At 36.2% G+C, this 24,152-nt stretch overlaps 1 protein-coding gene across 1 annotated transcript in view; it reads left to right on the forward strand.

Moving 5' to 3' along the window:
• The first annotated feature begins 8,994 nt into the window (after nucleotides 1-8,994).
• Nucleotides 8,995-24,152, forward strand: part of LOC127221897 (low-density lipoprotein receptor-related protein 1B-like) — a 229,393-nt gene continuing 214,235 nt past the window's right edge. Inside the window, exons 1-2 of the mRNA XM_051183850.1 lie at nucleotides 8,995-9,046; nucleotides 18,658-18,777. Coding sequence (XP_051039807.1) covers nucleotides 8,995-9,046; nucleotides 18,658-18,777 — 172 coding nt within the window. The remainder of the gene's footprint in view (nucleotides 9,047-18,657; nucleotides 18,778-24,152) is intronic.

The following is a 24,152-nucleotide window of genomic DNA, read 5'->3' on the forward strand; positions in this document are numbered from 1 at the left end:
CCATTATTTTTTTCCCCCACTGAGTAGTAACCCATTGCATAAGGTACCACATTTTCTCGATCTATTCTTCAGTTGAGGGGCATTTCGGTTGCTTCCAGGTTCTGGCATTTACAAATAATGCTGCTATGAGCATAGTTGAACAGATGTCCTAGTTGTATGAGTGTGCCTGAGAGTGGAATTACTGGATCTTGAGGTAGCCTTATTCCCATTTTCCTGTGGAATTGCCATACTGATTTCCAAAGTGGCTGTATAAGTTTTCACTCCCACCAACAGGGGAAATTGTACCCTTTTCTCCAAATCCTCTCAAGCAAAAACTCCCTCTGGTGTCTTTGATTTTAGCCATTCTGACAGGAGTAAGATGATATCTCAGATTTATCTTTCCCCAGAGTTGTTTTGATTTACCTTTCCCTGATGGCTAAGGATATTGAGCACTTTCTTAAGTGTCTTTCAGCCATTTCAGATTCCTCTGCTGAGAATTCTCTATTTAGTTATGTACTCCACCTTTTCCTTTTATTTTTTCCTTTTTTTAATTTTTATTTTACATATCGATCCCAGTTCCATCACCATACCTTCCTTCCTCCTCCCTCTTTCTCTCTCCCACCCTCTCATGTCCCCCCTGACCACTCTTCCCTCCCACCCCATACCCTAATCCATACTCCATTTTTTCTTAATAGAAATTCTTTTCAACACAGCCTCTTTACAAAAAGTGTGGCAAACCAGGTTGGGGAGAAGTTGTCACTATGCTTTTGCTCATCTTAACTAGCCATTGTTTACTAGCATGTTCCCCACAAAGTATGTGGGTATTCTGAATATATATGTATGTGGAGATACATGTGTTTATATGGTATATGTATGAGAATATTTGTACTGTATGTATATGATGTTCGCTTGTGCATGTGTGTGCATTATGTATGTGTGCATTAAGGAATTCATCTCTTTCTATTATACTTATTTATATCATATCATATCATAACATGATTTAATATTTCAATTTTGCCCTAAGGTCATCAGAGGATGAGAAATTAAGCTGTGTTTTCTGTTTCTAGTCAAGGACACATGATTATATTCTCATTTCTTTTTTTGTTGTTGTTGTTACTGAATTTTTAATATTATTTTTTCTATTTTTGAGGTTATAATATTATTTCATCATTTCCCATGTCTCTTTATTTTGAAATGGGATCTTGCCATTCCTGAAACTGGACTTGAATTCAATCTGTTGAATAAACCACCTTAGAAGTAGTAGGACTCTGACCTGTACATAAGCATTCCATCCTCTACTTGATTCACTGTGTCATAGGATTTTTGACAAAAATGATACAGAGTAGCCCCAATCTGCTATTTGCCCCCTTTGGAAGAACGTCACGAAGTCCATCCTCCTCCAGACTGATCAAAGAATGCCTCATATCAGATAGGGAAAAAGGCAGTATCTAGAGTTCCACTGAAGTACAGATATGTAGGACTTGAAATGAAATTGTATATTGTTTTAATCACTTTCAATTTTATCACTAAGAAATTAAATTTTCTCTCCAGTTCTGAACAGGAACTATTTTCAGTTATTTTTAATAGACACATAGTGGTGAAATAAAGCTTCTCTTTAGTTTTTTGCTGGATTGGATGTAAGTTTTACTCTGTCCTATAGCTTTAAGGATTTGAGTGTTTGAAGACATATAACTGAATAAAATTGAAAGTATCAAGAGTATCCCTACCAAGATTTTGGACTTAGAGGAATATACCATGATTATGCTTCCTTATGCAATATACCAAGAGGAATTACATTAAGGGCTCACAGACTGTGCAGAAATATTTGTTGGTAAAATCTAGGTGATAGAAGCAAGAAGTTTTTGCATGTGGATTATTTAAAGAGTCACCTATATTCCAATCCATGGGCACATTTCCCTTAGCCTTTATGTATTTACATTTATATAAATCACATGGAAGGGCAATGTCATTGTCCTAGTAACTAAAATTTCAGCTTTGTTCTTGGAATTTCACAGACAATTCAGTGTGTTCACTATCATGTTTATTGTCTGATTTATCTTATTATTCATTAAATAAAGTTAAAACATTTGGCAAAATAATTCTCACCTTATATTCTGGCTTATAAAGAGATAAAATGGTACATCCATATGTAAGTCACTTTGGGGAATAAGAATTTTTTGTATTACCTAATTGTATTGCTATTAATAGAATAGAACACCTAATGCTGGGCAGCATGAGAGAGAAAAAAAATGTCACTTAGCCTTGTGATTCTCAACTTCAAAGTCAGAATTTCTTTAACTGATTGTCTTCTGGCTGGAACATTGGTTGTCCTGAAGTGATTCAGGACAGCATTTGTTAAGAGATAAGGAGTTTGTAAGACTGTGCACCTCTAATGGTCTCTCTTCTGTTTTTATTGAGTTTCATATAGTTATATAATATATATATTTAGTATGGTATAATTCCTAAGGTGATCACACATTTTTGTAATGTTTAAGGAATTATTAAATTCTTTTAAACAGGTATTATTCAGAGTACATTATTAGCAATTATTTGTAGTTGTAAATGGACTTGAATATTGATTTTTCTACACAGTCTTACTATTTTTTTGTGACATCTGCCACTGGAACAGCTACTTGGTCTACATTGGCTAAATTGAGATTGTTTGCTGTGAAATGCTATGAACTGTTGCTCCACAGCCATTCTTGGAGTTGATTACTTCCATGCCATCCCCAATTCTGAGACATTTTAATGATTTTCATGTTTTTCCGTGTGAGTTTCGGAAACAATGCCTACCAACAACACAAAAATTGCACAAACACAAATTCACTTTAAATTTCACTGTGGTGAAACAAAATATAATTATCCTTTAATGTTTAGAAATATTATTATATTTTTATTATATTTGTACTATGTTTTTGGTTTATATACACCTGTGTGCCTAGTGATCATGGAGATCAGAAGATGGGGTCGATCCCCTGTACCTGGAGTTAAAGATGATGATTTGCCACCATTTGTGTTCAGGAAACCAAACCCCATAGTTCTTTGCAAGTGCTATAAGAGCTCTTAATCACTAAGTCAATCCTCATGTCTTAGACACTTATAAAATTATATATCTTTCTAAAAAGCATCCCTTCATTTGAAACAATTTTATAATTAATATTGACAGTAAAATAAAGTTAATATCTAAAATGTTTGTCTAAAGGATAATTGCTAAGGGATCATCTTATAAATATTTATTTGGTGATTGTGTTTTGTAGCTAAAGCTCATGTGATTTGACTAAGTGAAACTAATAACATGGAAGTAACTAAATTCTTTTCATACAGAATCATTACACTCAGTATAGATCAGTTCAATATATTCTTCTACTGTATGCTCATAACAAAACCAGTGGAAATACATTTTACTCTCTCACTTTCTGATTGTTTTGATTCAGATTGAGTTGATAACTTGGGTGAGTTAAGAGGTATGATAAATGGGAACAAACAATTGAAATGATATAGTTATTTTCTTTTTTCTTTTTTTTTTTTTCACAGAGATAATTTTATTAGAATTACAAGATAAATCACATGGCTGGAAAGCTGTAAATCTTGTCAGAGGAGAGCGATGGAAGGGGGGGCAGGCCATTTGAGTTAAGCTGTGGGCTCAGCAACGGAAGCTATTCACGTGGCTGGACAAGCAGCCTCATGGTAATAGAAGTTGGGGAGGGTCTCAGACAATGAGCAAAGAACCCTACACGACATGGGGAAAGAGATATTTAAGTGATGCTTTTCTGAGTCAGGGGTTGTGCCTTCTAAAGCAACTGTAAGGAGGGCGGGAAAGTACTTCACCTCATTAACAATTCCTTCTGCCTCTTTAACATAGTGTTAAGTAGGGGTGGGTGGTCCTCTTCCTTTGGCCAGGTGATGGATTGACCCAATTGTATCAACTTTTGAAGTGAACAGACACATCTCCACCAGAGGTGGATTTCATTCTTTTAGCTAGGAAGGGGCTCTCTTTGCTCCTATCATCCCCCACCATGGCCATCCCTGCCATGGTAGACAAAACCTCTTTCTAAGGCTCCCATAAATTCTCAGGGTGCATACAATACACGGAAGTATTTCTTGGAGAAGGCAGCATCCAGGAACATTTTTTGGTAGCAATTGTATATCTTTCCTGGTCTTATATTCCTGGCTGGGTGGGGCTCTCATGTCACCCGGATCTCCTGCTGAACACCTAGGCCAGCTGAAGTGTCCCATGTCCTAGAAGGTGCAGAGTTTGGATGGTGCAAATGGAGAATCCATTGGCATAATGATCAACTATCCTGCTGTGGCCCTTGTGGTTCACCTCTCATTGCACTTAACAGGTCCCATCGAGGGGTAGATAGAATAAGGAGAATGGGTCCCAGCAGTTTTGACAACCTAGACAGATGAACACCAGCAAATTCCACCGGATGCTCTCTTGTCCGAGTCCCGCCAACAAGAGCGATATAGTTGTTTTCTATAATATATTTTGAAGGTTATCATTACATAGATAATTTAAAATGGAAAAATGATAATAATATAAAAAATGCCTTCATCAAATCTCTTTGAAGGGAAAGCTGTCATCAACAATCAACACTCTTTGAAGGGAAAGCTATATGGCCCCGCTTTTCTAAAACACTGTAACATATGCAGAATTAAGTAGTCAATATAAATCAATAGTGTCAAGGGAGAAAGCATGCTCATGTCCAAAAATCCTTACTCAGCCAAACAGAAGCTGGAGAAACAGGACCTCCTATTTTGAGAATCAGGTGGACTCTTGGTTTCCACACATAAGGAAGGGAACTAGACCATGATGGGGATTACTTTGACTGTAGATTACTTAAGTCAGGATACAGTGCTTTAGTGCACCCATATGTCAGTGCTTTATCTTCAGGACCCTTTGTCAGGACATTTTCAGATTTATTTTACTTCCTATCCTCTCTTATACATTAATGTACATGAGCTGCTATTATTCTTTCATATTGTAATGTCCAACTGTCATCACTTACTGTCATATTTCCCCTGAGTATGCACCTGCAAGCTGTGATCTGCCTAATTGCCCTTTCACCAAACTGCTTATTAGCATTAACTAGGTAAAATCCTAGGGACATATCAAATTTGAACTCATGATAAAGTAATGGAAATATTTCAGTTGATGAAAAAATTGCAGCTGATTTTTACATGAATGGATGAACAGAGAGGAGGAGTGAAATAATTGTGTATAGCCACAGATATTGCATTTTTCATGGACTGTAATTGTATCTGGGCATTGGATGTAAGATACACAGGATTCCTGATCATCTAGCCAAGGATATAGCACACAAATAAATAACAAATTAACTATTTTCTGAGAGAAGATTTTCTTGAGAACTGATATTTGAACATATTTGTGAATAAAGACAGAGCACTACCATTGATAATTCTAAGGTAATTTTGTCATCAATGGCAAGTAAAGATTTCCTAATGATGATTCATTTTTTGCTGGTTTAAAGAAATGTACACAAGGCTAGCAGGACTGCAATAAAGTAAGAAAAGACATTATGAGAAAAATGAGATGCTTTGGAGCATTGGCTTTTTCAAAGACTGAGTTTTATCTAAACCATGGTTGGGTACTATTAGAGATTTAAAGATAGGACTGGTATATTGGAAACTGTAAATATAGACCAAAAATTTGAGAGTAAAAGATAATATCACTAAAAATTGAAAAGACAGAATGAAAACTCTGACGATCCTTCTAAGTAATTTAGTTCATTAATGGTACACATAGCAAGCATTATATTAAACAAAATTTCTATGATGCTTTCATTTAAAATTAAGATAATAATGTTCAATAAAATGCACTGGCCTAAAGGGTTAAATAGGAATAATGAAACAGGACATGTTAAACTGGAGTGAGGGAATGAATGTTAGAGGAAAACTTTGTAGAGGGATGTATATAACATTAATGAATTTTCAAAAAAGACAAGTGAATACCTACTAATGTTGAAGCACATACAAGCGTGCACACACACATGAGATAAAATTTGAGTTTATCTGTTGCAGGGCAATAAACACTCCTACTAGAGATTAATAAATAAAATAATGTCCCTACTATAAGAGGTAAATAAGTAAAAACCTCAGTCCTTGTAAGGCATTATTTCTTTTAGAATTGTTGTCCAATGAGTTCCCATAGGAAGCCCTTGGCCTTAAACATTAGAGTCTATTTTGACTCTCCTGGTGGCAATGTAGAAGTTGTTACTGAGATATTATTGCTGATATTATTGCTAAGGACTCCACATATTTGCATAAAATATTGGAATGAATCTATCTGGGATAGATCTGGAAGTTTCATCCCTACTAACTACCTTTTGTAATGCTATAAGGTAATATACAATTGTCAGAGGTAACAATAGCTATCAATCACACTCACTTATGGACCCTTCCAACTACAACAACTGGCCTGACAAGGCAAGTCCAGCAGTCAATAATGACATGAAGATCACGGGAGCAGAGTTGGGAACATTCCTACCCATAGCCATAAAGTGACAATTGTAAGCTTCTGTGACAAGAGATGAGTGTTTTCTCTAAGAGTGTATCTCAGATAAGCTGACTACACTTTGAGGAAAAACAACACATCTAAGAATATTCAAGTGGCACAAATTGGTCTTGAAGTTAAAAAAAATATGAAATGGACACAGAGTTATAAGGGTAGGAAAGAAGTGGTTACTCTGGAAGAGTTGTAGAGGGTGAATGTGATCAAAATATGTTCAAAACTATCAAAGAATTAATGAAAATGGATAGAAAACTGTGATATTTTTAATAATGCTGATTTATTTTTAAAGTATTTGTGAAGGCAAAAACTCCTCAGAACCTATCAGTTAGGGTTTCCTTCACTTGCAATTAACTACAAGTTTCCAAATTGCCAAAAGGCCGATTTATCCTTAGTGTCATCATATAATTTGTGTTTACAATTATTTCTCTGAATGTTTGGCAAATGATTTTAATGACATTTCATTTATTTACAAAACAGAATTAGAGCCTAGAATGAAGCTGTCTTATAGTATCTTCAAAAATGAATCAAATAAAAGAGTTTTAGTAGGCTATGAAGGCACATTCCTCTAGCCCCAGGTCTCCCTAAGAGACAGGGGTATGGAGAGATTAAGATGATTCTGAGCTACAAATTGCATGCAAGGCAAGCCTGAGCTGCTCAAGAGTCCAAGGGCTCAAAGACCAAGGGCTTGAAATGTAACATAGTTACAGAACACAAGGCACATGGTCCTAATGATACCATCTTTTAACAGAGAAAAATGAGGAGGGGAAGTGTTATCAATGATTCGGAGGAGAGAAGATTATTGTATAATAGTTAAACAAAAGGAATAATATACTTACAAAATAATAGACGGTCTGTAATATAAGAGCCTTAGGGTTTTTCCAGTAGACTGAACATGGAGAATACTAAGAAACAATACAAAGAAAAATTAATATGGTTGATTTATGAGTCAAATACTTATGTAATATCTGCCTTGAGATAAAGTAATATCTATATATAAAGCATGTTGACTGCTATGGGAATGGGATAACCCAAGCCTCTTTTCTGAAACAGATTCATAACAAAAAGTAGCATTGGCTTGCAACCTGTATTAAAATACACAATTGGGAGACAGAGAAGACAGAGACATAAGGAAAAGGGCAAAGGCCAAGACCTTCCCCCAACCAAAAAGCAAAAACACTGGTGCTTCCCACTATAGTCTCACTTATTGCCACCCTAAGTAACTTATCCTAGTTTTCTATAAATCAGTTCATAGGTTCCAGGTGGCTCTTTGTGACTACTTGTAATCAAATATCTTCACAAGCTACACATTTAAGAAATTACATCAGAACCCAGAAGTAGACAATCATCTTTCAGTGGCAGAGGTGGTGGAAATGCTCTCTAGTGAGCCATTAAGTCTGCTTCTGTTGGCCCTAAGTACACACAGATTAACCTAGCATTTTAATAGTTGTGTCAAGATTGTATAATCTCTCTTTGCTCAACTTTGTGTCACACTAATTAGAGAAAGTTTGAGTGTATAACTTCTGATAAAGCTTATAATGTCATACGAAAATAAATGCTATTATATTACCTTATCAGTTACTAGATATTTTCAAACGTTGTAACAAAGTAGTATAAAATCTAAATGTTAAATTACTTTTTAAATTGTTGAAGATACTCAAGGTAGAATACAAACTTATTGCATTTAACTTTTGTGACTGATGTGCAAGAATTGAATAAATATAACATTCAGTTGAAATACTCATGCTATGTGACAAAAATAGAAAACTGGCTAGACATTATTTGTACTAGGAATTTTCTGGTTTTCTATGAAGTTTTCAGACTTTATATTTTGTTTTTTAGCTTATTATGTGTGGCATTTACATTGAAACCCCATATGCAACATGACTAATGCAAAGTGTGAGGTGCAGGTAGTATGGGTTCATGATTACACTGACCCTCCTTGAAAATACCAAAATACCATCCCTGCCTCTTGGATCAGCTGCTTTCAGGTTCTTTTTTTTTTTTTAACCACACATCAGCCAGACTGACATTTTTAAGTTGATAAACATACTTATCACTTCCATGTTTAAAGCTATCTGCAGAGATTTTCTCTGAATGATGCCAATGGGATGAAGATGGGACGGGTATATGCCGAGAGAAATGATGGGTCAGCTCTTAAGAACATTGGTTGCTCTTCGAGAAGACCCAGTTTCCATTCTGAGAAGCTACATGGCTGCTCATGGTTGTTTATGGCTCTAGTTTCAGAGGATCTGAAGTCCTCTGTGGGTGCCAGCCATGTCTGTGGTGCAGGAACATACATGAAGGTGAAGAACCCGTACATTTATAATGGGGATGGGGATCTGCACTGGACTGAACTAGACCCTCTGTATGTAGGTGACACTCATGTGTACTGATTTGTTGAGGGGTGGAGAACCTGGTAGTGGACGAAGACTTTTCCCAGGTACATGAATTGGCTTTTTGGAGCCCATTCCCCGTAGTAGGATATGCGTACCTCAGCAATGACACTGGGAAAGAATCTTGATCCTGCACGACTTGGTATGCTAGACCTTGTTAAGGGGCCTTGACCTCTCTCAGGAGTGGATAGGGAGTTGGATGAGAGGGAGGAGAAGGGGAGGGAGAAGAAACTGGGGTTGGTATGGAAAATGAAAAAAAATTAAATAAAAAGTAAGATGAATGCATGTGTGAGCTTGTATACACACAATTTTAGAAAACAAAATGGAGTTGACTGAAATATAAACGGGCAGGATTAACATTCCTCGGCTTTGCAAAGTTAGTGCAGGTGGTATGTAAAATTAAATGACCCCCATAGAATCTGGGCACTTCTGAAGGTGGGGGCAAGAAAGGAGACTCATAATGAAAGAATTGCCTATTGTAAGAATAACTTCAAGCCTAGGGTCTCTACTTCACCTCCACAGCAGGAAATGCCTGACCTAGAGAAAAGAAGATGCCCTAGATCCCCAGGACAGAAAAGCCTGTACAAATTCCAGAATAGGATGCCAGACAGCTGGAAGGATGCCAAAATTGAAAACAACGGCATAAAATGATGAGATGGTTTTCTATTTGAGAAAGAATTTTAGACAATTTTTGTTGAATTATGGAAAAATATCTTTAAAAAAACCCTGTAGCATACATCAAGTAACTCTTTAAAAGACAAGATTTTAAGGAAGTACAATCATATTAAAATTTCTCATTAGTCTACAAATATTACATAACATATTATTATTGTTATTTTGTTGATGTTGTTGTTAATGTTATTTTGAGAAAAAGTTTTCCTTGTGTAGCCTTGAGTGTCCTGGGACTAGCTCTGTATATCAGACTAACCTCAAACTCACAGAGGTCCACCTGCCTATGTCTCCTAAGTGCTTGATTAAAGGCATGCAACACCACTGCCCAGTTCAAAATATTAAATTTTAGTTAAACATTGATATTTGAGAAATAGAGGAAGTGTGAATGTGTACATATGTAAAGAGGAAAAGAATAAAATCATTTTGTATAGTAAAAAGGTGACATATTACATATAAATTTTAAACATTTAGAATTAGTAAATATATACAATTACGAACAAGAGAGCACACAATTTAAATGGCTAAAAATGTTTGAGGACCTAGGGACAAATATAACAGAAAGTCCTGTTTTCTGCAGTAAGCCTTAATGATATGCTTCTTTTTAAGGTATGCACATTTACTGTTTGATACCAATAAAAGCACAGTTGTTGTTTAATTACTGCATAAACCCACCATATTTACAAAGCACACATCCCTCTTCCATTCTTTTCTCCTTCATCTGCTCGCTCCAACCCTTCTTTTTTATCTTATTTTTATATTTTATTTTATTTTTATTTTACATATTGTTCCCAGTTCCCTCTCCTTTTCTTCCTCCCTCGCTCTTTCCCTCACTCCCACCCTCTCATGCTCCTACCCTTCTTAAGATTTTTGGTTACAAACATTATCTGTGCCATGGGATTCTACAAATTTAGTAGTTTTAACACAGAAATAGTTTACAATTGCAGAAAATATTCAAGATGGGATGTGCTTACATTCATTGAGTTGCATTTGGATGTGTTTTTTGTGGTTTAAGCTTTAAGACCATATAATCGGTAATTTAAAAGAACCAAACAAATATTCAGCTAGTACTGACAGATTCTGAGAAGTCAAGATGATCTAAAATTTGCTGGAATGTGACAATGGTATCTATTGCTGTATAACAAATTACCTTCATACACATTCTTAGCTATAAACTAGTAAATACATCTATGGGAGTTTTGGTGCATGAGAAATTCATGTTGGTGTTTGAATCCCAAAACAAGTTAAGAGACTGACACTGAGATGTACAGCAGGCAGAAATTCAGTTCTTCACTGGTAAAGTGAAGCTAGCTTCCAAAAATGCTCCTGTGAATTTGTGACATTGACCTCACAGTGTAGTTAGTGGTTCTAATAGAAAGAGAACCCCAAGAATAACAAAATGAAATTACAAACTACTCCTGAGTTTTCCCTGTGTGTAACTTTGCTATTTCTATTAAATTCTGTTCAATAGTCTGGCTGGCCTTTAATCCTAGCACTCAAGAAGCAGACAAAGGTAGACTCTCTGAGTCTGAGCCTAACCTGTTCTGAATAGAGAGTTCCAGGAGAGCCAGACTACACATTGAGACCATATCTCAAAAGAAGTATCAGTTAAAGGGCATTTTCAGAAATGGTTCTATTCAAGAACATAATGACACATCTCTTTAATCATTAAATCAAAGAAATCATTTTGTATCAAAGAATTTATGGTCATTATTTACAAATTATTAAGATTACCCAAATTTACCTTTTCATCAGTCAACTTACTGATTTCTATTTTAAACCCTCTACTATAAGGATTTCATGAGCAGTTACAAATTTGTAAATTGAAGTTCAGTCCTTTAGTTCTTTCTGGGAAGCAACTGCTATCTGTGGAATATTTATTGCCTGCCACTATGTGCAACTTGTAAGTTAGATTCCTGACATGAAGATTTTCTAAATATTGTCTTTTATTAAATATAAGGACAGAACAGTGAGCTTCTGAAATTTTATTTTGTTTTCAAGCAAAAATAAATTATGCTATGTATTAGTGTTTTACATGGAGTATCAGATCCCCCTGGAAATGCAGTTATTGATTTTTGTGAGTGGTGATGTGGGTGCTGGGATTTGAACACAGGCTCAAAACCACTTAGCTATCCTTTTAACACTTATATGTAACATATGTTAATGTTGATTTAACATGTGTAAATGGTGAAAAACATAAATCCTAATCTGAACACTTTTGAAACATTTCTATGTTGAAAGAAACAGCAATATTGAAGTTACCTTCTGAAACAGATGCTTACATTCTAATGTTCATTAAATTGACACAGGAGCTGTTAGCAAACTGTGCTAACAAATTGTGTGCTTCTGATCCTTATAGATTTTTAATTTGTCATTTCTGCTTCATTAGAGACTATGTAGCAAAACTAGGTATCAATCATTAATACCTGTCAATGGATAATATATAGAATAGTGGCAACATGTCTTATGTTAGTGCATTGTCTTGGTGTTCTATTGCTGTGAAGAGACACCATGTCCACACTAACTCTTGTAATGGAAATCATTTAATTGGGGCTTGCTTACAGTTTTAGAGGTCTAGTCCATTATCATTGTAGTAGGGAGCACAGAAGCACACAGACAGCATGGTGCTGGAAAAGGAGCTAAGAATTCTATATCTTATCAGATTTATAGGCAGCAATAAGAGATAGCCATGGGTTTGCCTTGAGCTTCTGAATCCTTAAAGTCCACCTGTAGTGAAACATTTCCTTCAACAAGATCACATCTACTCCAAGGATGCCACAACTCTTAAACCTTCTAAGTAGTATCACTCCCTGATGACTAAGCATTGAAATATATGAGACTATGGGGTCCATACTTATTCAAACCACATATATAATAGATGCCCATCAAAGATAATGAAAGTGTGAACTTTTAGGTTATCTTTTCTGTGTGGTGGAAACTATTTTCAATTTATCAATCTATAAATTAGTATCCATATTCAGAAAAAATATGTCTAATTATATAACTGAAAAAAAGTGAATCAACTGTTTATTTCCCAGAGGAATATACTAGCCCTTAGATGAGTTTATTATACAATGGTTCACCAGATCAATGATAAGCCATATCAATATCTCTTTTATGAGTTTTCTCATGATGGTTTGTCTTTTTACTCAATAATTTTAAAGAATAGGGTGCTCTCACAAACATTACTTGGGTATTTTCATTAATTTGATATATACTAGTCACAAAAGAGAACCATTTATGGCTCAAACAATGGAAATGGAGTCTGGAAAGTTCCACAAATGGAATGCCTCTAGGACATCTTGCTCTATACTGTCATGTCTCATATTGTCTTCATATGGCCTTTCATTAAATTACCTCTTTAGATACCATATGTCCAAATGTAATCACTTACTGAGATACTGAGGACTATAATTTGAAACACATATAGTTCAACTCATTACAACATGTTATACTTTAGAAAACTTAAAATGTTTGAGTCACATACTAACAATTCTGGTAGTATATGACTTACCTTATTATATGAGAGAAATCAGAAGCATCATTTTTAATCAGTGTTGGATTATCACATGTCTCTTGAATTTATATTTGATTTAATCTGAAGTGAATAGACTGTTAAATTGTTAATCTTAACAGATAATATGTAATTAACAAAATATTGGCAAGATGATGATATCTTATGCGATTCATGACCATCAAAGATAATAAAGGTGTAATTTGAGGTTGATTTTTTCTGTATGCGGGAAATTATTTGCATCTTGAAAGCATGAGTATATTTTTGTTCATGTAACTACATTTAAAAATTATTTCTGTGTTCCTGTATTATGCTTTCATATTTTAAGGACATTATTTAGACTCATTCTGTTTCTGATAGTGGGTGCCCAACCTGTTCAGTTATTGTCAGTATAAATAGAAAAGTTCTTAATGATTTTTGATAATTTAAAAAATTATAAATAGTTGAGCATGGTTTCATATGCCTTTATTCCAAGCACTTGGGAGGCAGATCTCTGTGAGTTCGAGGCCAGCCTTATCAAGAGATCAAGTTGCAAAATAACCAGAGTTGTTACACAGAGAAACCCTTTCTCAGAAAAAATTTATATATATATATATATATATATATATATATATATATTCACATTGTAAATAAACACATTTATAATATATATGTGACCAAAATTAGAATCATTTCTAGGAAACAATAAAATACAATCTAAATGATCTTTAGTTGACCAAAGAATAAATTAAACAAATGTAATAAAACATATAAATGTTTGTACTATAAAGTGCATCAGCCATGTTAGTAGATACTAAGTGGTATCTTATCTTTGTCCTTAACCTGTTACAGCAAAATTCTTCTATGTTAACAAGATGAAAATAAAATACTGAATATGCTTTCTGGAGGGTTCTGTCTTCTAAAATGTTCATATTATTTCTGAAATTCTGGAGACAGAGAAATGATTTAGACTTATTGTGTTGCCAAACTGGTAGACACATAGAAGATCAGAAGAGGAGATGGGAAAGGAGAGGGGAAGTAGACAGATGAGAAAGGAAAGAGAGAGAGGAGGAGCAAGGGGAGAGGAGAGAAGGAGAGTGGTGTGGAGGGGAGTAGAGGGAAAGAGGGTATAATAGAAGGCAAAGGGAGTGGGGAGGGAAGAATGGGATGCTTTTGGAGTGTGAAGCATTTAAATGCTTACATTGGGCAATATCCATCTGCCTACCTACCACAAGTACATGTCTCTGTGATGCCAGAAAGTGAAACTGAACCAGAACACAATGAATGATCCAATAACTTAGAATAACCTGGATTAGGAGGTTGATGTTAGAGCATCTTTGAAGACAAAGATAAAGAATTAGGAAAGGACTGCACATTAAGATAAAGTAAACCTAAGAAGTCATGTCTATCTATCTGCAAAATAAGAAAGATGAAGGGCTGTATGTAGCCACAAATTCCTTGAAGCTGTCACTGAGGGTTAAGGACAGCACAGACACAACACCATGGGAGTAAAACCAGACTCCACCTCTCTTTTTTCTTTTTTGTGGCTGTGATAACCATAAGAGGAAGCAAGTTGAGGAAAAACAGGTTTATTTTATCTTACAAATCATAAGTCAGAGCTGATCAGTGAGGAAAGTAGGATAGAAACCTAAGGTAGAAACCTGAAACCAGGAACTGAATCAGAGACCATAAAGGACTGTTGCTTACTAGCTTGTTACCCATGGCTTCCTCAACCTTTCTTAGGCCACCCAGGATAATTTCCCATGGGTGGCACCCACCTAGAGCAGACAGTGCTCTCCTGTATCAATCATTATTAAAGAATATTCCCTACAGACTTGCCCACACGCAATCTAATGGAGGCACTTGCCCAAGGCAATCTAATGGAGGTATTTTCTCAAATGAGTTTCCTTTACAATCATCCCTAGCATTATCAAACTGACAAAAAAAATCATATAGAACAGGGTCATTTCATATGTGCCCTTAAAGAAGTTGCATAGCCGAATCACACTGTAAGCACAGGTGCATGTGTGGGAGCCCGGCTACAACCATTGTGGTCATCACTGTTTGCAGAAGGTCATATTATGCTAATTTATGGAATGGGTTCAGTGTGCATGTATGGACCAACAACTGGAGTGTGTACTGTAGACAAACACAGACATAGCTCGCTGCATCTACTATTAATAGTCGGCTGTCTCACTCTTTTGGTTCTAGGATAAATATTGCACTGCATTTACTGTGGTTGACTTAAAGCTTAACTTTCTAGATAGTTGCAAAATACTTAGATTTTTCTGTTGTTCATTAAAGAAGTACTCACTTGAAAATCTTTTGACTAATGAAAAGGTCTGTGCTTGGAAATTTGCCTCCTCCCATCCTGATTGTTCAGTGTCTACCTATTCCTACATCAAGTTTACAGGCAAGACTGTAATTGGGTAAGGGAAAGAATTTTAAATTAAAGAGATGAGAAAAGATACTAACTGAGATATTCCAGAGTACTTCCTGTCTGGAAATGTGAAAGCAATTCTTTGCTCATGTGCAGGGGTTTTAGGAAAGGACCAGTGTCTGTGTGAAGGTGATGGGAGAATGTAATAGGTAGGGAAGGGCAGGCCTGTGGGTCTTTGGCAGGCCTTCAAACCAAATTTTCTGTTTTGGGTACATGTTCTAGTCTACAAACAGAGATGATTGTATTTTTTTAGACTGGAGTTCAATCCTATGTAAATACCATACTTCATAGTAAGGCTGAGGTGTAGCAGTGGAATGGTCAGAAGAAAACACACTGTGCTTTCAGAAGTACTAGAGGTGCTGGAATGATGGCGTCTTCGTTAGGGTTTCTACTGCTGTGAAGAGACACTATGGCCATACCAAATTTTACAAAATTGAGGTGGCAGCTTATACTTCAGAGGTTCAGCCCATTATCCTAATTGTTGGGAGCAGGGCAGTGTGCAGACACACTTGGGGCTAACTACTTCTTGATCAGATGACAACACAACTAAGACATTAGGCATGAGCTGATGTAGTGGCATCTTGTTCCACCAATAGATTTGAGGTGATGTCTACACCTTTGGGTGTGGCTTTAAAGTGCAGGCCTGACTCCTTATAAGGAAGATGAGGGGGTCATTTGAGCTCTCTCTTCAGTGTGGTCAGAGCATCCTGCAGGGCAGACAGTTTATCTCCAGGAGCAGTAGAACACTGCAGTTTTTTACAATCATTGTGTGAATGGTTCCCAAATAAATTTCTGTTAATTCTTTGTTCGAGCATTTGTGGACTTCCTTTAACCTGCCTGCAGCATGAGACCTCAAACCCACAGTCACGATGACATACTTCCTCCATCAAGGCCATACCTACTACAATAAAGCCACACCTCCTAATAGTGACATTCCCTATGAGTATATGGGGGGTAATTACATTCAAACTAGCACAGATGGCTTAGATAGCTAACAGTGTTATTGCTCTTCCCAAAGAATAAAGCTAGATTCTTATTCCCCATGTCTGATCATTCATACACAGCTGTAACTCTATCTCCAGGAAACTGAATTCTGTGGCCTTTTTGGACATATACAACATGCAATCATACCAACACACCACACACACACACACACACAAACACAAACACACACACACACTGCAGAAAAAAAAGGATACATCCTAAAAAAACAAAATGATAGGTTTAGCAGATCATAAGTTTGTCTTCTATCTTTTGGCAGGAGTACAACAGTCTCATGATTTCCTCCTCCAAAATATTCTTATATTCTGGGAAAATATTTCTAGTTATATTGGTGCTTGTGAATGTGGTCACTAATCTTAAGGATTTGAATCTGCATCTACCCTTTGTCCTCTGGTAATTCGGTATCACACATATCTTGCTATCAAAACAGAGGAGGAAGACATGCACTATCTTCAAAATCCATCATAAAGATAAAGATAGACACTTTCATAACAAAATATAGGTTAGCGAGTGAATGTCAAAGCAATTTTAAAATTTTTGTTTTATTAGCAAATATTTTGAACAACATGGTTGATTTCATATATGATTTATCACATATACCATACACTTTGAATGTATTTATACACCTTTACTCTCTCTCCTTCTACACCTCCCTTCCTGACTGTCCTTTTCCTTTGCCAAAATAAAAGCTGCAAAGCTTCCTTTCTACTTTCAATTCATTTTTAATATCAAAATCAATGAATAAGTTCACAGGGGTTTTACTTATAAGAAATATGAAAATGTATTTGTCTTGCTGAATCTTGCTTATTTGACTTTTTATGGTAATTCTGGTTCTAAATAGCTTAATCAAATATGATTTTGTTCATTGGATGACTGAAAATAATGTCTTCCATTGTTCTTTGAAGAGCAATCCCATCATCCTCTTGTTAGACACCTATGCTGACTCCATGACATGGCTGCTGTGAATGGTACCACCACAGGAACAATGTGCTCTACTGACTCACACTTCCTTGAGTATATTCCCTGGAGTTACATAGCTGGACCATGTCCCTCCCTCTCTCTCTCTCTCTCTCTCTCTCTCTCTCTCTCTCTCTTCTCCCATAATTCTCTCCCTCCCTCCACTCTCACATATGTTTTTGAGGATTTCTTATACTAATTTTCAAAGTTTATGTGCTGATTTACTAATTTTCATCAACATTAACAGTGTTTGGAGCCTTTTCCCAGTGTCCTCATCTACATTTGTTGTTATAGGTCTTCTTAATGTGAAGCAGCATCTCCACATGATTTCTACTTTAATTTCTGAAAACCAATGTGTTTACTCTACTTTCTGTGAAATGAGAATTTTCAGAAATCTAGTAAGTAGTAAGATGTAGTGGCACTCAGAAAGCCAGGTTGGTTAACTCACAGAGATTGCCACAAACAAAATCAAAGGGAGACACTGGGACAGCAATCTTCTGAGGTGTCTGCTTCTGTGCTCCTTAGTTTGATCTTGACTTGCAATTAGACAACAGGGGATGCTATAGTGGTTAAAGATTGGGAGGGACATTCAGTGAGAGCCATCTGTCCAGAGTCACCTTCCCCTTTCTTTGTAACATTCCCTCCTCCCAGCTAGCTGGAGACAGGACTCCTCTGTAGTGAAGGTCTTATGACATAGTAAAAGAAAAGGTAAGTCAGAGCACTTCTTCATTACCTGTGTCCATACACAACAATGTGGAATATTTAAGGAATACCTTCAGGTTTTTTAAATTATACCACTCTTTCTCCCTATTTGAAATTCTTCAGAAATTCCCCTTGATAATTTACCTCTGTGACTAATTTTTGTGAAATAGGGAAGAATTTTGCAAGGTAGAAGCTTTGAGGCATTCTAGTATCCTTTTCTTCAAAGCACACGATACTTTGCTATTTTCTGATTTTCAGTGTTCCCTGTTTATTTGCTAACTTGCTTGCCTGAAGGCTATGTCTAATTACCCAAGCTCTCTGATTTAAATACAAATTACACTAAAGACAGAAGGAAACACTAACAATTTATAAAGAATCTAAACCAATTCTCACAATTACTAAGCTTTCTTCTAATTGGAATTTTTCACTGAAATCTCACTGCTTCAAGAGTGGATAGGTATTAGTTAACAGCACCTTTTTTCCTCCAAAGTTAAAGAATTTTTGGGAAATGAATTGCAGACAGGTGTGGATGCAGCCATCCAGCAGCTCTTTTGTCCAAAACTACAGCAGCATGTACTGAAGCCACCAGTTTCACAGCATAAAAGGATTGGTGGGTGGATGGGACTGGCACCTACTTGAACTCAGGCCAATGTATCTGACCTGTTGTTGATCGAATAATGCAAAAGCATTATCCTTAGTGTAGGACTGACTGAGGATAAACAAGGTTTCTGGTAGTTTAAGGACTGTTTAAATGTTTATTGTTTCATGAAATCTGTATAGTGAGAGTAAAACTGTTACTGATGACATGAAAATGTATGTCAGATGACTTGCAATATCTAGTTTCTGTTTATCAAGTTGCTGCTGTCTCTCTTCTTTACACACACACACACACACACACACACACACCACAAAATAGAAATGGAAAGAGTTTATTCTGTAGCAAAATATAAGTGGCATTCTCCCAGGAACAAAAATGCAAATCATCTCAATTATTATAATCCACTAATATTTCCATGGAGTTTTATTGTAACAGAACACGTATAGTTAAAATCATGACTCTTTTGAAATACATTGTTGGAAACTAGCAGGAGTTTGATTACAGAAAAATGGAGAAATGTCTACTACAGCCTTCACTTGCTCATACTATTTGTCCTACCTTTTTAGAGTATGGATGTGTACATCCAAAAGGATTTATCTAATAATCATAAGGACATTAATAAAATCAAAGGTTGGTAGTAAATGATTACTTAAAGGCTAAGATACTCCAAGATAATTTGGCTTTAGAACTACAATATCCCAGTTCTCACAATCATTGGTATTCTAATCAGTTAATTATCTTTGTAGAATGGGTAATGTAAGTACATTATTTTTCTGGTAACTTAAGTCAACAAAGGAAAAATTAATTTTATGTGGTTAAGACTCTGAAGTTAGAACATATGCAAATCTGAGCAACAAAAAGAGATTCACAGAGAAAAGCACACAACTCTGTTTAAACAACAGAAAGGCCATAAGAGGAAGTGAAGATAGGAGTATTCTCACAGTAGATTGATGGGGCAAGGAAAGTTATAGGAAGGTATGATTGCATGTTTGTGCACTAAAGGCAGCAAAGTGTAAGAATCTTAGCAATTAGAACCACCTAAAAATTCTTTCCACAGGGAGCATACATTGCATCTCTCACTTGAATGTCTTCTGACCTATCTCAATTGGTGACTGTCACAAAGCACTCTTGTTGCTCAAATTCCTTCAGCTTTAAATATCAAACCTGCAGGGTTTGCTTTCCTAGTTGACTTTTCTGTTGCTGTGATAAAATACCATGACTCTGGGCCAAACTCCTGGAGTCCAGTTGTGGGGAGGGAAGATTGATGAGCAAAGGGGTCAAGACAATGTTAGAGAAACCTACAGAAAAAGCTGACCCAAGCAATTGGGAACTCATTGACTCCAAGCTAAAAGCTGGGAAAAGTGAATAATACCTAACTAGGACCCCTGAATGTTAGTAACAGTTGGGAGGCATGGGCAAATTATAGGGCCACTGGCAGTGGAACCAGTAATTTTCCCTAATATATGACCTGACATTTTGGAGCCCATTCACTATGGGTTCAGCCTAGATACAGGGTGGAGAGCTTTAGTCCTGCCCCAAAAGATGTTACAGACTTTAATGATTCAAAGTGGTCACACCATTTTTGAGGAGTGGATAGGGGGTAGAGTTGAGAGATGGTAGATGGAGTGGGAGGCCTGGAGAGAGTGCTAGGATTATATGCAAAATAAGATTGTTAAAAAAAATTAAAAAAAAACAATAAATGACCCATAGCAACTTGAACACTAAAGATTTATTTGACTTACAGCTTATAGTCCATCACTGAGAGAAATCAACCAGGATCTCAAGACAGGAGCTTAAAGTGGAAACCACAATCCATCATTGAGTAAAGCCTGGCAGGACATCAAACAGAAGTAGAAATAAGTACCAGAAAAAAAATGCTGCTTATGGATTGCTCCTAGATTCATGTTAAATTACATTTCCTTTACAGTCCCAACCCAACTACATTGGAATGGGATCACCACAGGGGAGTAGGCACCTGTAAATCACTTACTAATCAAGATGTGTCCAAGACATGCCTATGGGCAAATTTGATGGAAGTAATTGTCCAACCTCCAACTGAAGCTTCCTCTTTCCTGATGCATGAAGTTGATAGCCAATATGGAGACCACAATGCCTTATTCTGGGGCAATCCATTCTGAGCCATAGCACATCATTTAGCCAAGTGATCACAGATGTGTATTAAGTATTAGGAATGGAGTATCAAAATGTGTACTAGCTCCTTCTTGGCTATTGCTTTACTTTCCTTGGTTCCATATTTCTTTGGCTAAGATGAATCCATAGGGTACCCAAGATAGTTTTACAATACAGAGACAGAGACCACATTTTATGGGTACATATTACTGCAATTCTACTATTTTATTGTCAATTGTTGATTTTCTTACTTGTCCAAAAGGAATGGAGAACTTTGTACCCATAAGTACTTTTAGTTATTTGGTGCTTTTATAGTTCTAGGGTCTCATGTAGCTAAGAAGGCCTCAGACTTGCTATGTAACTGAGGATGAGCCTAAAATGTTCATCCTTCTGCTCCCACTTCCTCAGTGCTATGATTAAAGTCCTGATTCATGATTCCTGGCTTACATAATGCTGGGGATTGAAACCAGAGCCTTTTGCATTTTTGACAGGTGGCATTGTGCAAACTGAGCAGCATCTCTAGCTTATTTTTAATTTAATTCATTTTATGGTTATTTAAAAATATTAACAAGAGAATTGTGGAATAGATGTAAACACTTAATGTCTCATAAAATTATAACATATCACTGACATTATTTTTTCTATAACTACAAAGTATACACTGCAGGTATACACTACAATATAAAACTATACTACAAACTACAGTGTAATAGATATGGAACCATAAAACAGAAAATGATCTAATAAAACATATTTACTTTTATGTAGCTTCTTTATTCATCATATCTATTAGCGATCAGTTATTTGAATTTGGAATGAATTAACTAAAATACAATGCATTGATGGTTCATTTCCCCAGAAATATACACTAACATTTGAAAAAGATGGTGGCATCTTCATTAGATATCACAGATATGAAATAATTCCATCCTTGATGCATAACATGGCATTAGAATGCAGAGAATAAAAAATTTTAAGCCTTTTTTTTTCTTTTCTTTTTTTCTTCAGTGCCAAAGTATGTCATTAAAGGAATCTGTCATCCCTCTGCGGCTTTATTTAAAAAGTCTCGGCTCTTTTATGTAGGCAAATGCATCATAAAGCTTTCTTTTCCTATCATTTCTACATATTTTACATTCTTTTTTAGGTTTATTGTTTGAAAATTCTATATAGGCATAAAATGTGTCTTGATCAAACCCATACCCCACCCAATTTCTACACTATCTCTCTTATCCCTTTTCTCTTGGGTGTACTGTTTTTTTAAACCTATGAGTCCACTTAATTGCACTCTGTATGCTTTGGTGTATATTACCACCTACAGGAGCATGACATGCTTTCAGGGATCATATCCCTATAGAAACTGACATACCAAAAAAAAAAAAAAAAAAGAGGAATAATATTTCCACAGTACCTCAGACTAGGAGGCATCTTAATCAGTGCCTGCCCCATCCATTCTGTATGTTGGGCTGTCTTGATATTGTACAGGTAGGTCTATTGCATGAACTCACAGATGCTCTGAATTCATTGTTCAATGGCCTTGTTATGCTTGGCAAGAAATAGTTTGCTGTAGATATCAGTTCACTTGTTCTCAAAATTGTTCTGATCTCTTCTGCCTTGAAGGAAAGATGAATAAATTAGATGGCCATTTTAGAGCAGAGACTGCACAACATCTTATTCTCTGTTTCCTATGATCAGGTATCATTCATATATACATACATATATATATATATGTATGTATATATATATACATATATATATATGTATGTATATATATATACGTATGTATGTATGTATGTATGTATCAGTCCAAATAATCCAAAAATGAATTGCTCTGAACAGGAAGTTCCATTATATAGTCCCATAAGTCTGGATGTCTCATCTAGTATTCTGTATTGGAAGATAGACTGACAAAGTAGGCTCCACTGACAGTGAAGGAATAAACATAAACATACTATCAGGGTCAGGACAAGAAAAAAAGATAGAATGGCACTTGGACTGGCTTGTAAACCTGAAATCTCATAGCCCATCCCCAGTACATATTTGTCCCAAGAAGACCAGATCTACTCCAACAAGGCCACACCTCCTAATAGTTTTATTCTCTATGAGCTTATTAGCTTATCGAGACCATTTTTTTTTTAAAGGAAGTATATGCCTAACCCCCTTCTTCTTCTTTTTTATTTTACATGTCGATCCAGTTCCCTCTCCCTCCCTCCCTTCTTCCCTCTTGCCCTCTCCCCCACTTCACATGCGCCCTGACCACCCTCCCCTCTCATTCCCCCACCCCAATTCCACATGTAGGATAATGACATCCAGGTGGGGTCATGTAAATCTGACAAGTCATTTGAAGTAGGGACTAGGACTTCTCTCCTGTCTCTAGGTTAAGAGAGTATACCTCCATGGGGGATGTGTTCGAAAGGTCCCTTTGTGCACAAGGAATACATCCTGTTTCCACTGTCTGAGTTCCCTTAGACTGCTCTGACCTTCTAGCTGAGTACCATATTCAGACAGCTGAACTGAACAAGGAGGAGCTAACGGGCCCCCAGACTGATAGCTGGGAATCCAGCATGGGACTGACTTAGACCACCTGAATATGGAGACTATTTTTATTCAAACCCTATGCTGCAAAAAGCAACTTCTTTCATGAAGGTTGAGAGATCTCATGGATATAAAGAAAGAAGTTATGGATATGAAGATAAGAATGTAGGTGACAGTCTATTGCTATGTCTATTCAGCAAAATTATAGGATTAGCTTAGTTTCTACTGCCTATGACCTTGCTAGCCATTAGGTTTATGACCCAGTTAATAGTACTAGGTGTGGATTTTGTATTGTATGTTGGTTTTAAGCAGGATAAAAATGTATTTATTCCCATAACATTCATGTATTTATTGTTCAAGTGGTTGTATATTGTCAAATCCATCATTATTTTGTCTAATAAGGTTCACAGGTGAGCAACACTTTTGAGCATTTTCTATTATACACACACACACACACACACACACACACACACACACACACCTTCTAGTACTATTAAATCCATGTTGTTGTCATGTTCTTCCATTCAAGTGTATGGTGTCTTTGGCAATAGGACCTTTTCATCATCTGGTGGATATTCAAGTGCAATGGCAATATCTGCAATGTTTGGATGGTTTGTAGGACCCCGTTATCCAATAGTTCAAAAATATGTGACCCATACTAGGCACTAGGCTTTGCAATTGATAGCCCATTGTTTTGAGAGTCCCATTTTCTTCCTATTAAAATG

The sequence above is a fragment of the Phodopus roborovskii genome, unplaced genomic scaffold (assembly GCF_943737965.1).
Source record: "Phodopus roborovskii unplaced genomic scaffold, PHOROB, whole genome shotgun sequence".
NCBI lineage: Eukaryota > Metazoa > Chordata > Mammalia > Rodentia > Cricetidae > Phodopus > Phodopus roborovskii.